Source organism: Lingula anatina, chromosome 6 (assembly GCF_051362555.1).
Source record: "Lingula anatina isolate TDL-2025a chromosome 6, LinAna3.0, whole genome shotgun sequence".
NCBI lineage: Eukaryota > Metazoa > Brachiopoda > Lingulata > Lingulida > Lingulidae > Lingula > Lingula anatina.
This window is the reverse complement of record NC_141772.1, coordinates 15,816,793-15,830,348: the sequence shown is the minus strand read 5'-3', so window position 1 is coordinate 15,830,348 and position 13,556 is coordinate 15,816,793. Positions and strand designations below refer to the sequence as shown.

The window sequence follows — 13,556 nt, the reverse complement described above, 5'->3', positions numbered from 1 at the left end:
CTATTGCACAGACTTGCATATCACCCGCACATATTTTCTATGCGTTCAAAGTTAAAAACCGCTCTAGCATACGTATTAACTCAATGTGGGCTTACCGAACATGATTGCTCCAAAAAAACAGCTGATGTCAATAAATTTATTTCGATTCCAAGACTGGTAATGTATTTAAAGTACAAAAAAGTATATACATCATGAAAATAGACCGAGTCCCTCCCCTTCTAGAGCACCTTTCAGTCGGCTCAATGCGTCACCGCTTCCCGGCATTTGGTAGCTAGGTGAGTCTCTCCACTCTCTATCTCTATCGTGTCGGTAGTGTCGCATAGCGTAGTAGTCAGTGACAGAAAGAGCGTCCCTGTCATTGCACGGGATTATCAATCGACGGTATCTCGACTAGTCAATCGGTTGTCGCATACAACAGACGCAGGCCCACCTTTAAGGCACCAAAGGCAGTGTGGTGGTAGTTTGGTATAGTATTAGTTTAGGTCAGTACTATGGATGAATAAGTATGCAGGGTTTTATTACCGCTTCTTCCTAGTCATATTTATTTAGGCGTATTTGTTGTTAATATTACTCGGTTCACTAAAATGGGTGGCAGTTTCAAGTGGCCAGGAATAACAAACTGACGAGAAGAAAGAGTTTTCATTTGTACATGAAGTCTGGCCTCTGTACACGCATACCACGTTAAGCATAATCAGCTTAGGCCTACCCGCAGAAGGGTGCTTCCTGCACGAGGAGGGACACAACGTCACCCATATCGCACTACAGCAGGTGTAAGTACCGTCTTTTAATACGATAGTGTCGTTTAAGGAGGGTTTCATTCATCTACAGGTGCAGGTATTAAGGCCGTTTTGCAACACAATATGGGGGTAGAATTTCACTTGGCCTAGTTGCCAGAGATAGCAAGTTGGACGTAGGCGTGCTGAGGACGATGCATTTAAAGTGATTGCCACCAGTGGTCGGTTAAAAGGGTGCACGGGCTCCGTACACTAATTCAAAGTCATTAATCACCCAGCCAAACGGCGCTTTGAAATAGTCTTTTAAGTGTAAGCACCCCTGTGCGACTTACTTGTAAGATGTTGCCAATATTATTGGCTGATTTGAAAGATTACGTGTATGTGACCTACTCGCAAGACTGAAGATGGCATCGTTAATTTGACATCGTTATTTGCATGTTTTTGGGTAAAGCGTCATCAGATTGTCTGCAAAGATAGAAGGAGCTGGGTGGGGGTGGAGGGGGGGGGATATAACACCCTGAGTTTCAGAGGACACAGGGAAATCACCTGTCTACTATCAGCTAGTATTCCAGTATGACAACAGCAGAGGTATGCTGACAGTAGAGATGTGACTTTCCTCTGATAATCAGGGTGGGTATATAGTGACCGGCATTGCACATTTGGCGTATTGACTGTCGCATCCAAAGTACAATAAACTGATGACAATTTACCAAAAGACAATTATCAACTTACAAATATGTGTAATTTATGAGAGTTTTAGTGTGCGTGAATAAAATTGAAATCCCGCATATTTTATATAACGCACAGCCTGAAGATAGAGAGAGAACCCCAATAACATGTATTCAAACTATATAGGAATTATTCATGTTGCATTTAATGGGGTCACTGCTTAGAAACAGTTGAAACATCACAAACAGCAATTAAATATCGGGCGAACAGCCAAGCGCACCCCGACACGCACATATATACAGATCTGTATGTAACCATACATTTGCACGCGCGCACGTGCGTTGCATCTGACTAGCGAATATATATCTGTATATATGATTTCGCGGTAGACAAGTTAAAGCGCACCTACAGGTAAGAACCACACTGAAACTTGAATCACCGCATGTCAGTAGGTTAAAACCCAGAGAGCTGTCTGCCGGCTCATCAGAGAAAAATCTCAGGAACAGAGCCGCGCCGCGTATCCCAGCTGATTTGCACCTGTACTGGGGTAGCCCCATTAGTCGACCTGAGTATAAATAAGCCGCAGCCGGTGCCTTAGCCAAATTAGGAACATCTCCAGTGTAAGGTTCCTCCACCAATCAACCCGCCGACTGGCACAGATTCCCTTCTCAAATAACACCTCGGCCCAATCCCTTGCCTCGACGTTCTCCAGCCTATTCCTATTTGGACCTTCCTATTTTGACAAGAGCTGTTATCTGACTCTACCGGCAAACTATTTTCCTTGAGGTCGTGACGTAAACTTTTTACTGGCTTGTGGTTCGGTAAGCTTGTCTGGCAACCAACGATAGAACGTATACTGTAGCCTCCCTTGTACGTTGCGTGTGCTACTTTGCCAGAGCCTGGACCGGCATCCTATCCTATTCTCGTTCACTCACGTAGCCAGTACTCGGAGGAAGCCATCTTGCCGGTGAGCAACTTTTTAGAACTTTCTGGGGAACAGTCATCTCTGAGAGGCATTGGTGCTATGTATATATAGTAGGAAGTTCTGAGTTTTATTCTTACTGGTGGTTGTCAGTTTGGATTTACTTGAGTTTAAAGGGGCTGGAATCAGAATTTTTGAAGAAAAACAGCGACCTGTTTGTGCTGTTTGTGAGTGGGTGTTTACATTCTTTAAAGTAAGTGAGAGCCTTTAAGATTGAATTAAGTTTCAGGTTCGCCGGTGTTGTCCGGTTTCCTATGGTTTAGGTTACTGCAAGGTAAGGTTGTCCAGTATACCAAGCGTTGTGATCTCTTGACTTTATTATCTTGGAAGCTCATTTCTACCAGCTATGCTTCCCTTTTGGTCTCCCTTTAAGGACGTCGCGGTTGACTTTATTCAGTGGTTTTATTGTTTTCTTTAGGGCACTCCCAGACCAACCATTCAACAAGTTAGGTTAACCTATCTGCAAGTAGCAGTAGTTTCATTTTCTGTGGTTAGAGGGCAGCACTAACGCAATCAACATGAATCCCGAAATCGAGGCTTTGGATGAAGACGAAGAGATGCCGGCGGAACGTGAGCTCGCAGACGACGCTCAGTGGAAATTAATTCAGAAAAATACATTCTCAAGATGGTGCAACGAGCATCTGAAGACCGTCAACAAGGTCCTCAACGACTTGGAGACCGATCTGAGCGATGGCCTGCGCTTAATCGCTCTGGTGGAGGTATTATCGGGAAAGAAGTTTAAGCACGTCAACAAGAGACCTAACTTCCGTACACAGAAACTAGAGAATGTCACCCTCTCTCTTCGTTTCTTGGAGGAGGATGAAGGCATCAAGATTGTCAACATCGGTAAGTTGTTTTATGTTCTTCTCTTTCGTCCCGTGTTCCGTGCAATTTCAGCAAACTCGGGCAGTCGTGAATGTGACATTGAACCACCTGTTATTACCATGTTATTAACGTTGAGTGTATGCATGTGTCAAAAAGTCCGGAAAAGTTTTAAGTTTCATGGTATTTCAAACAATTAACACACATACATACAAAACATTTGTAGAGATTTCAGTGGAGTTAAAAGCGTATTTTATAGTGCATTTTATTCAAATACCTCTCGTTCGAATTAAGTGACCATTAACTTCTAAAGGTGCAATGCCCAGGAAGTTTACCTGACAAAGTAGCACAACTGTATAGCTCCCTGCCTAGTTTGTCATGGTTGTTGTCACCAAGCTTAAAATAATTGAATATGTAAATGCTAGGTGATTTCTGAAAGATGATTGAATTACCGACATGAATATTAGTTATTGAAATTCACATGAATTTCCCACAGTACAACTGTTTGGGGAGGGGGGGGGGGGGATACTTGTGTGATAGTTAGTCCAGGGGGAGGAGAGGCTTAGGCATACCCATGGTTCTTATTTATTATCAATAGTAAGAGACATAAAGATGTGAAGTGGATTTATCTTACTTAAGACAAAGTACACTTAGATATGTTGCAGTTGATTTTGTTCGTCATGCATTCTTACATTTGTTGTATCATAGATTTATATAGTGGTGGGCATTAAATCATTAATTGCTTAGTATGGATATTGAAGGGGATGGGATGAAGGGGGGTGAGGCAATAAAGCAAATACATCTTAAATTATGCAGCAGTGATTAAACAATGTCAGTTATCACACTTGTCATCAGAATTTGTCATCTTATTAATAACACTATTTATCAACCAAGAGAGGTGATTGTTGACACATCTTTATCTATAGGTTATGAAAAATTACCCTAAATTCTATCACTAACAATAGAAACCTGCTACAATGGAAATAATTGCCATAATAATTGCAGCATCTCCTCAGAGAAATGGCCATCAGTTTTCATGAATAAAGCACATATGGTATGTGCCTTGTAGTCATATATATGGCTATCAATCATTACTTCTCCCTGTGTAGTGACTTTTATGTATGGTCATAACAGGAAGAGAGAGACAGGGATCTGAGAAATATTTTCTTTTTTTCTCTGCAGGTTTCTGTTCAGTGGAGTGATATATTAATATATGACAAATCGACTGACAATGTGCTCAGTACTAAAAAATTATTTATAGTTAAAGATTTTGTAAAAGTGACATGTCAGGAATGTTATTTGGTAATACCGTATATCTGGTTAGTCTGGTGCTATGGTCTGAGTAGTCTGTTTCATGGTGCTGACATTTCATTATAATGCTCAATACCGTATCGTGGTATGTTTCCTGCAGGAAGATAGACATAGCTATCTGAGCAGGCCTTTTTTTTTTACAGTAGGATCTGTGAGAAGTGATTTATAGCTTGGCTCACACTAGATTCAGTTTTTGTTCTCAGCCCAATGGCTAATGATTCATTGAAATATAAAGTTGGGCAGATATTGCTGGAATGTCTTTCATTTACTTCAGATGAAATAAAGACTAATTATGGATTAAACAATTGGGCAGAAAATGGCCATTAAAGAATATCATTTTATTTGATGAAACTGTTTGAGCACATATTTTCAATTTTTTTTATTACAGTAGAGATGGATTACAGTGATACACAGCACAACATTGTGTTAAAATGCCCCCTATGTGACACACTCAGCTTCAGAGACTGTCATGTGGTGGTCTACCAATAATTCATCACATATATGTAGAACACTTGTTTATCCTGTCATATGCATCAGAGGGTTTGATGACAAAAAGGTTAAAAAGGCATTAGGTTAGAGGCACTTTTTAGTGCTTACGTGAGCCCCAATATTTTGGCACCATTGATGGATGATTATCACTGTATAGGAGGAGGATTTGGGGACAAAGTTAGGGTGGGGTGTTAGGGTGTTGGGGTCCTACAAAACTAAATAATTTAATAATTTTGCATCCTTATTCAGTCACCTTTATTCACAGGGATGGGTGTATCCCCTTTATGCTATAGCTTATTGTCTTGCTCAAACCTGGTAACTTAGATACACAGATGACCAAAAATGGCATGAAATATTTGTTCATATGCTGCAATATTTCTTCACAATGACCTGACAATAGTGATCAAATCTGTATATAATCTGTAGATGACATGTTGAAGAATAAGTGGTTATTGTATATTAATCCATCACACCCAGCCGTACCAGGATGCTGTATAGCATTATATCATATTGGACATAAAGAGACATAGAAAGCTGTTGAAGTGCTGCGCAGAAACCTGTTTTATGGACTATATTTGTCAGTGTATGGTGGCTAGGTATCTGATTCAGACTTATCTTGTTTGCTCCAAGCACAAGGACAAGAGAATAATTCTTTTGGAAATATTTACCACTATTGTTCAGTACAGATTTTGTTCATCACAAATTCTTATCAGGTTGAAGTGTACCAAAATAAATCCTTGCCAGTGGCAGAAGTCCATAAATATATACTGATGAAAATGAAAAGGAAACTGAAGTCCATTTAACCAGTTTTCCTATTATTTAACAGCTATGCAAACCTTTTTAGAAAAAAAAATTATATTAGATGCTACATGTACACAATGTTACAAATGGTCATCTTAGCACTGACCATCATCCATTCTCTTAAAATTCTCCCCTTGAGAACATCATAAGCAATATATGCCTCCTCCCCCAACTCTAACCCATACACAGTCACTTGACAAAATTAATACAAAATCCAATCTCATATTACAAATTGTGGTCCCAGTACTGTCCATTAGCACTGGCCATTAGCAGTGTCCACCAGGTATGGTGTGACAATGGCTAGTTGACACTGGACACGCAGTTATCTAAACCTGCAGCTCTTCATCTGTGGTATCATGTTGGTCAATCTGATCATGGCTGGAGATAGGGGCGTGTGTCCACTGCTGCTAGCTAGCTTACAGCCTCTGTTGATTACAGTAAGTTAAAAGTAATTATTATTCTAGCATGACTGAACCACAGTGCAATGTACATTATTATTTTTATGGATTATAGATCCATTTTGAAGTCATTAAAAACTGAAGCCTAATTCATAGTTAGTTTGTTACTGAAATATAGTAAAAATTAACCATTTAGCTTACAGTTATTCATTTTTTGTGTACTGAAAATATGGAAACTTGTAATTAATAATATTTTTTTCTAAATTTTCATTAATTTGGTGAAATATGCTCAGAGGAAAAGACAAACTACCAAAGTTACTCGTAACTAGTTTTGTCAGTGTTGTCCATTATCAAGCTACTTGTCTTTATTTTCGGCAGCTCTCTAAATAGCCTATCAGATGTGGAGTGGAGATAGCTATAGATGTGGGTGTCCACAGTGAACTGATAGGATCTCTGGGTTTGCAGTTAGCGGGAGAGAAGAGGGTGTGGTCTATGTAACTGGATTGTGCCATCGTTATAGCATGGCCAGATTAGATGAGATTGGATGGTGTTGGTTGATAAACTAGGCTGCTAGTTTGTGGTAATATCGTGGCAATATCATGGCAAATTTTTAAGATTGAGGGACTAAGGCTTCGTTCACATGCAATGTCTATTTTCTAAATTCTATTTTCTATTCGCGCTATCTTTTGATCACAGTCTGTGCCCTGAATATCCCGCCGCGTAATTACCGGCAGCGCGAGCCAGTTACTTATAGTAACTTATAGTAACTGGCTCGCGCTGCCAGTAATTACGCCGCGGGATATTCAGGGCACAGATGGTGATCACAACACATGCCGCGAATAGAAAATAGAATTTAGAAAATAGACATTGCATGTGAACGAAGCCTTACTACTACTAGTATTTGGTTAATGTTTTTTTGGGTCACTAGTACTGGACATAAAATGGTCCTTGTTTGATGCGTGGCTCAAAGTTGTGGCTCTTCTCTCTCTCTCTCTCTCTCTCTCTCTCTCTCTCCCCCCACATCCTATCTGCGTTGCTCCTTGAAATATTAATTATTGGAGTCCTCAAGATGACATATTGAATTGTGGCACCAAACTATGCTTTTGTGTCTCCAAGGTAACCTATACAACCCAGTCACCAGGGTGCTGGGTTAACTTAATATCACCAGGGTGGCAAGCATATTAGATTACGTCATAGTGATAGGATATTATTTCACATAAGTGGGCTATTAAATTAAGTCTCCCATATTGATAGAGTATTAGATTAAGTCACTATGCCCAGCCTGTTATATCACTTAGACTGGTGTGATAGTTACCTGACATCTTGTGGGGCAAGGATATAGTTGGAAGAGTGTAGGCTTCACAAAGTACACTTTGTCCAGGAACTCAAATAAGGTTGTTTTTTTTTTTCAAATAACATAAAATAATTCAGCCAAAGGGATGGGGGAGGGGGGATTGTGTTCATCATTTTTCTGTTAGCCGGCCATATTAAATCTACTTTACTAAAGAACATAGAGTGTACCCTAATACAATCATGCTATAACACTTAGTGTAATTATATCCAAGGAGCCTTATTATCACACTGTGAATTAAATTACAGGTGAGACGACTTATGACCCTGTTATTGGACCTCTTGTTGTGGTAGTGCTTTGTTAATTTAGGGTTAAATTTCAGAAAGTTTTCTCCCCACTTCCTGCATGAAGTAGCCCATTGAATACAAGTGTCTAACACCTTGGGTGTGCCCCCATAGTGTACTAGTAGCAAGATTAAATGAAACATGGTCTGGAAGGCAAGCACAAGTAGTTGGAATAAAATGTTGGTGATCCTTGAATTTCAGTTTTGACTGCAAAATGACTGTTTATTTTGTATACAAAATAATGTATGTGTGTATGGTCTCTGATTTTACTGTTACAAAAAATAAGAATGAAAAATTGAAAAAGTATGAAAGCTTTACGGTAGTAAAGGTGCAAACAAAATATGCTCACCTATCTCTCAGTCACTCAGTTTAGACCTTTTTTTACTTAAGAGAAAAACTTCATACATGACTGCCTCAGTTAATTACACCCACAGGGTCATTCATTGGTTCCTATTTGTGCATAGCAAAAACCTAAAAAAGAGTCTGGATGACTGCCATGGTGACAGATATGGATGTTAATCTCTGCTGTCAAGGACACAGATAGACTTAATGTGCTTTCAAATGTCAAAATACCCATAGATAACCAAAGTATTTCTCAATGCCTAACATAGAACAGACATAGAGTGTGTCCATTTAGATTTGAGTGTGAATGTCATATTATATTGTCAACAACTTCAGGTTTACAGATTTCAATTGCAGTTAACCTGATTTTATTAATCACTCCTAGCTTTTGGCCTAAGCTCCAAATTAATCCCTAAAATATATTAACTTGATCCTAATTAGTACAGAAAGGTTTATCCTATGTCACCTGTGTATGAATAGTATGAATGTGCACATAAAAATACCAGGTCGCAACCTCTCATCCTAACTGGAGTAACCAGTTTTTATGCCACAGAGATGGCATGTGACACAGGTATCGCATATTGCGGCACCTTTTGATGAGGCTACCGTGGCCCCCATGTTTTCGTGATGCCGGTATATTAATCGGTATGCATAGGGCAACTTGCTAAGAACTAGATAGTGTATTGAGGCCTGAGGAAGGCTCTCTGCGTATGTACTAGTATGGATGGGGTATTAACACAGTTAGTGGCCCTCGTAATGACATGGGTGATGCAGTGTTGCAGTGAGTGACATTGCTAACAGGGTATAATGTGAATCTATTGACGATGGGGTATACCTACAATATGGGTGCTTTTAGGGAAGAAGGAAGAGGGAGGGAGGCAACATGCAAGGAGATTTTACCTATAGCCACTTCTTCCTGCAGTTCATTGCACCCCTTGGTCTGGGTGATAGGATTAAAAGTTTTTTTGCCTTCGTTATGGTGTTGTATTTTGTTATATCTAATCTTGTAATAAATGAGCATGTATATAGGATATGATTCACCTGTCCTTGTAATTGTCAACTTAGGCTGTATTCCCAGAGCTTTTAGACCGATCTATCCCCGCGAGGAGTCTCAGTAGATTACTGTCAGATAATCCGGCTTAAATGTCCGTCCCGCCTACTACAAGCTGTAAGGGGGTAATTAACTTTCGTGTCCGCCCGGCTGACAGCTATTTAGCGTGAACCCCCAGGGAGTTAGGTCGATCTAAAGTAGATCGATCTAATCTCTGGAAATGGGGTCTTACACACACAAAGTCAGCAGTCAAGTTGTTTTAGTGTCTGTTAATTGTGTTTGGCTTTTCATAAACCCTTGAAAAGATCCTGTTTGTACCAAACAACATATCTGTAAAGCATAACTTAGATTTAACCAAGGTTTTTTATAGGGGAATGAGTAACAAAGGTCTGTCTGTTTTGTCTACTGCAGTCATGAGGTTGTTTTGTCAAATTTTTGTAACTATTTCTTGGCTGATATATTATACTCTCCTGCGGGTTCTTCATAATTGAGGAATACAGCACAAGGTCAGGTTAAGGCTCTTCATTTTGACTGTAAGGTTCACTACTCCCTGTGATTATTTTCCTGCATGAATTTATTTCCATCTGAAAGAATGTTTACTAAAAAATTGTCAATTTAGGACAAAATTCATGATATGAAATGATTTTTCTGTGAATTAGAAGTAGCCTAGCTCACTTGCATAAAATCAGCCACAGTTATAGCATGTAAATGGATGCAGTTTTTTTCTCCCTAAAAAAAAAAAAAAAAAAAAAAGGTTTCACAATAATAATATCACATTACTAGTCAGCAGATTCAAAGGAAAAGAAATGGCTATTACAGGGCCATGATATCCAAGACCATGTGTTAGCAGCATCAATCTTAAATGAATTCATTTGGAAACAGCATTCCGTTCTGCATATAAAAGGACATTTATTATTCTCTGCAATATGGGATAAGGAGTGGAACGGGTTATAGGTCATAAAACATTTGAATTTTCTTCTTCCATCAGATATCTGTGTAAGTGTAGTGTATGGATAAGTAAGTGCAGACAAGAACTGTTAAGATGGAAAGTTGGGTCAAAACGTGCCATCAGACAACCAGATAACTGAAAAACCTTGTAAAATTTATAATGAATCAGCCATGATGGTGTCATTTATTCTAATACCCAGTCTAAAAAGGTCCTCGTCTGAACAGGCTGTTAGGATACCCATCTAAAAGTGAGAGGCATCTTGCTGAGTAAGGAAGTATTCAGTTTAATCAGGAGGCCGTATATTTCCTGTAGTGTTCCTGTTCATACCTTGCCCAGAGTCTATATACTTTGTTGACTGGTCAGGAAATTGTGATCTGTTTACTGGACGCTGGTGTGTGTGTGTCCAAAAATGGTATGATACTGTTGCTGATTGATAACATAATTTAATCAGGGGAGGAGGGACCTGTCAGATGTAGGCGTGGAGGAGGAGGAGGAGGGGGGGGGGGGGAGGAGGGTCCATTTATGAAAGAAAGAAAGAAATGATCATTTATGAAAGAAATCATTCATTTTATGGTTTGTAGATGTAGGTGGAAGGCTCCTGCTGTTTGCATGGGGCAGTTGGGAACTTGAAAAAGTATTATGCTTATTGTAGTAATATACTTTATATGCACCACAGGTAGTTTTTCCTAGTTTTTGGTATGCATGACACAACCATATAGCATGCCACTGGTATTCTGTACAACTCTTTATTACTATAAGAAGAAAGACATTGGGAATGTGAGAAGCAGAGTGATTCAAAGCAAGATAATTGGAATCCTACACACTCAAAATTCCAGTGGTCTTACTTCAATGAAAAACATAAGAAAGTTTAGTGACTAAGTAACTACCTACTCCAACATACAAAACAACTTGGCGAATGTCTTTGCCAGCTTCTGGGTTTGCCGTTAGCTTTGTATCTGCTTTTCTAATGTTTTTGTTGTGTGGGAGGTGGAATGGTTCAGTGGTTGGATGTACAATTACTTTACTACTCCTGGGGCTGGTATCAAAAATAACTTAAGACAGATTGTTGGGCATGTCATAACAGTTGTTTAAGGAAGTTTAATTTCTGTCCCTGCTAGAATATGGAAATATTCCTCTGGTAGAATTATGACTGAGCTTGCTGTGGCAACCGTTTTGTATTAAAGATTGATAGAAAAATTATGCTCACTTATTATGAAGCCAAAAGAATTGAGATGCTGCTATGAATACGTTGTGCATAAAATAGCACTTTTAACAGTTCTTGCGTCAAATTTATTGGTTTCAAGGCAAATGGATAGTTAAAGCAATATATGAATATTAGATGACAAATGAATGAACAATCGATTGAATGAAATGAATTAATGGCTGGCTGTCTGACTTACTGACTGAACGAATCCATGAATGATATAAATAGATAAATACATGAACACAATGCTACCATGCTAGTGCCAGATCTGGATGTGGGTAGTCATGCCTGTCAGGTTATACAGTCAAACAAGCCAGACTGTGAAATATGGGGCTGTATGTAGCATAGATAATAACCCTGAAGTGACTGCTCTGCTGTGTAATTTGTCTGTCTACACAAGGATGAAGTGAATTAAATCAGAATTTTGCACAGTGCATTTGAGGGTTATTCAATCCTGCTTAATATATTGTGATGAGAGTTGTTTTATTGGAAAAGTAAATGTTTGTGTGTGTGTCTGTATATGTTTGAGTACATGCATGTGTGTGTGTGTGTGTGTGTGTGTGTGGACTGGGCTTGCCCATAGTGGTTTTTAATCAATCCCTCCCCCCCCCCCCCCCCCCCCTCCAATTTTTTTTTTTTTTTTGTACAGTAGTTGATCACATAAGGATTAGATAGAGGAAGGCATGGAAAGGGTTTGTTCTCATTGCTGTTAGCATATAAAATGTCATGGCTCTGACCAATGTCAGTTTTGTCATGCAGGTTGAAGCTACAGGTAAAAGGTGTGTTCATTAAATGAACTACTGTGTGTAGCAGCAGTATGGTAATCTGTTATACAGTAGTGACTCACTGGACTGGACACACCCACACCCACACTGCTGTAAATATTCAGAAATATCCAGACTCTGGAAGGTTCACTTGGAAAGGCAGCCCATATCGTTTTTCTACCAGTGTGGGATGTCTTTTAACTCAGCTTTATTATTTACTTCGCTCTAGAGAATCTTACAAAAACTCAAATAATTTGGTTACAAGAAAGTTGAAATATACCAGAGTATGTAGTATATCTGTATGTTGTCTAAAGACAGATTTAAGACAGATTTAAGGCAATTTTTTTGTTAATTTTAAAGCTAGAGTGAGGGATAGTCCCTAAGCTCGTCTGGTATCTCCTTGTCCAATATCTCTATTAGTACTGTTTAAGTTGACAGGTACTTGACGGAATCAGGCGTGCTGTTTCTTCAAAACACTTGACTTCTGGTGAAACCCCTGTCATACCAAATAGTTGACTCAAGGCTCATTAGCAAGGGACACTTCTGAACCAATTTTGATCATTTTGAGGCAGTCTATTGGGAGTGTGTATTGCATAACAATATCTGGTCCGCAGCATGGCTAAGAAGTCAATTCAGACTTAATTGCAAGCACCTCAATCAGAAATGACTTAATACGGGACATCAACTGAGGTGACCATACCAGTGGGTTGACTAAGTGCCTTAGCTATGCTACTAAGTATAAACACCCAATCAATATTTGTAGAAAGAATAATCTGCAGCACTTTTAGATCAGCTTACGGGGTTATCAAGGTGTTGATTTAATGGTGAATGAACCTGTTTACACCTATTGTTCATAGTCTGAAACAGAATTGGGTTTTAAAGAGGCATTTCTTGCTCTGGCTATGACTCAATGTGGAATTTATACACACTTTCATTTTCAGAAGTTTACTGATATTATTAAGCAGTTTTTGTACCACTGTTATAATTGCAACTATGTTTATGTCGACTTGTTATTGGAAGAGAGTACTAATAATAGTAATATAAAAAGATTGGAAGTTGATATGACTTAATGTAAAATTTATACACACTTTCATTTTCAAAGGTTGACTTATTTATAAGCAGTTTTTGTACCACTTAACTGTTATAATATAACAACCGTGTTTATGTCTACCTGTTATTGGAAGAAAGTACAAAAGATTGGAAGTTGACAATGTTTTCAAGATGATTCATCCAGTTGCAAATTAATTTTTAAAACCAGGATAACAAATGCATTTGAAACTTGCAACGTGTGGAGAAATTAAAGCAAAATTTAATTGCTATCTGCAGCAGATGGCCTTAGATATGTTCTTCATAAGTATGTCCCTGAATTTGTATGACCTGCGAAATATGGTGCAAATTATGTTTA

At 38.9% G+C, this 13,556-nt stretch overlaps 1 protein-coding gene across 19 annotated transcripts in view; it reads left to right on the top strand.

Moving 5' to 3' along the window:
* Positions 1-256: 256 nt before the first annotated feature.
* The window catches only part of LOC106172234 (filamin-A), a 120,970-nt gene continuing 107,670 nt past the window's right edge, over positions 257-13,556 (top strand). For 5 of the 19 annotated variants that reach the window (XM_087015926.1, XM_087015914.1, XM_087015915.1 and 2 more), the window contains exons 1-2: positions 2,146-2,370; positions 2,804-3,231. In XM_087015926.1, the coding sequence (XP_086872052.1) occupies positions 2,904-3,231 (328 nt within the window). In that variant the 5' untranslated portion in view covers positions 2,146-2,370; positions 2,804-2,903. Of the gene's footprint in view, positions 276-316; positions 483-608; positions 771-2,143; positions 2,371-2,409; positions 2,579-2,803; positions 3,232-13,556 lie in introns of those variants that run through there. The other 14 variants (XM_087015921.1, XM_087015916.1, XM_087015919.1 and 11 more) reach the window with 10 other exon arrangements.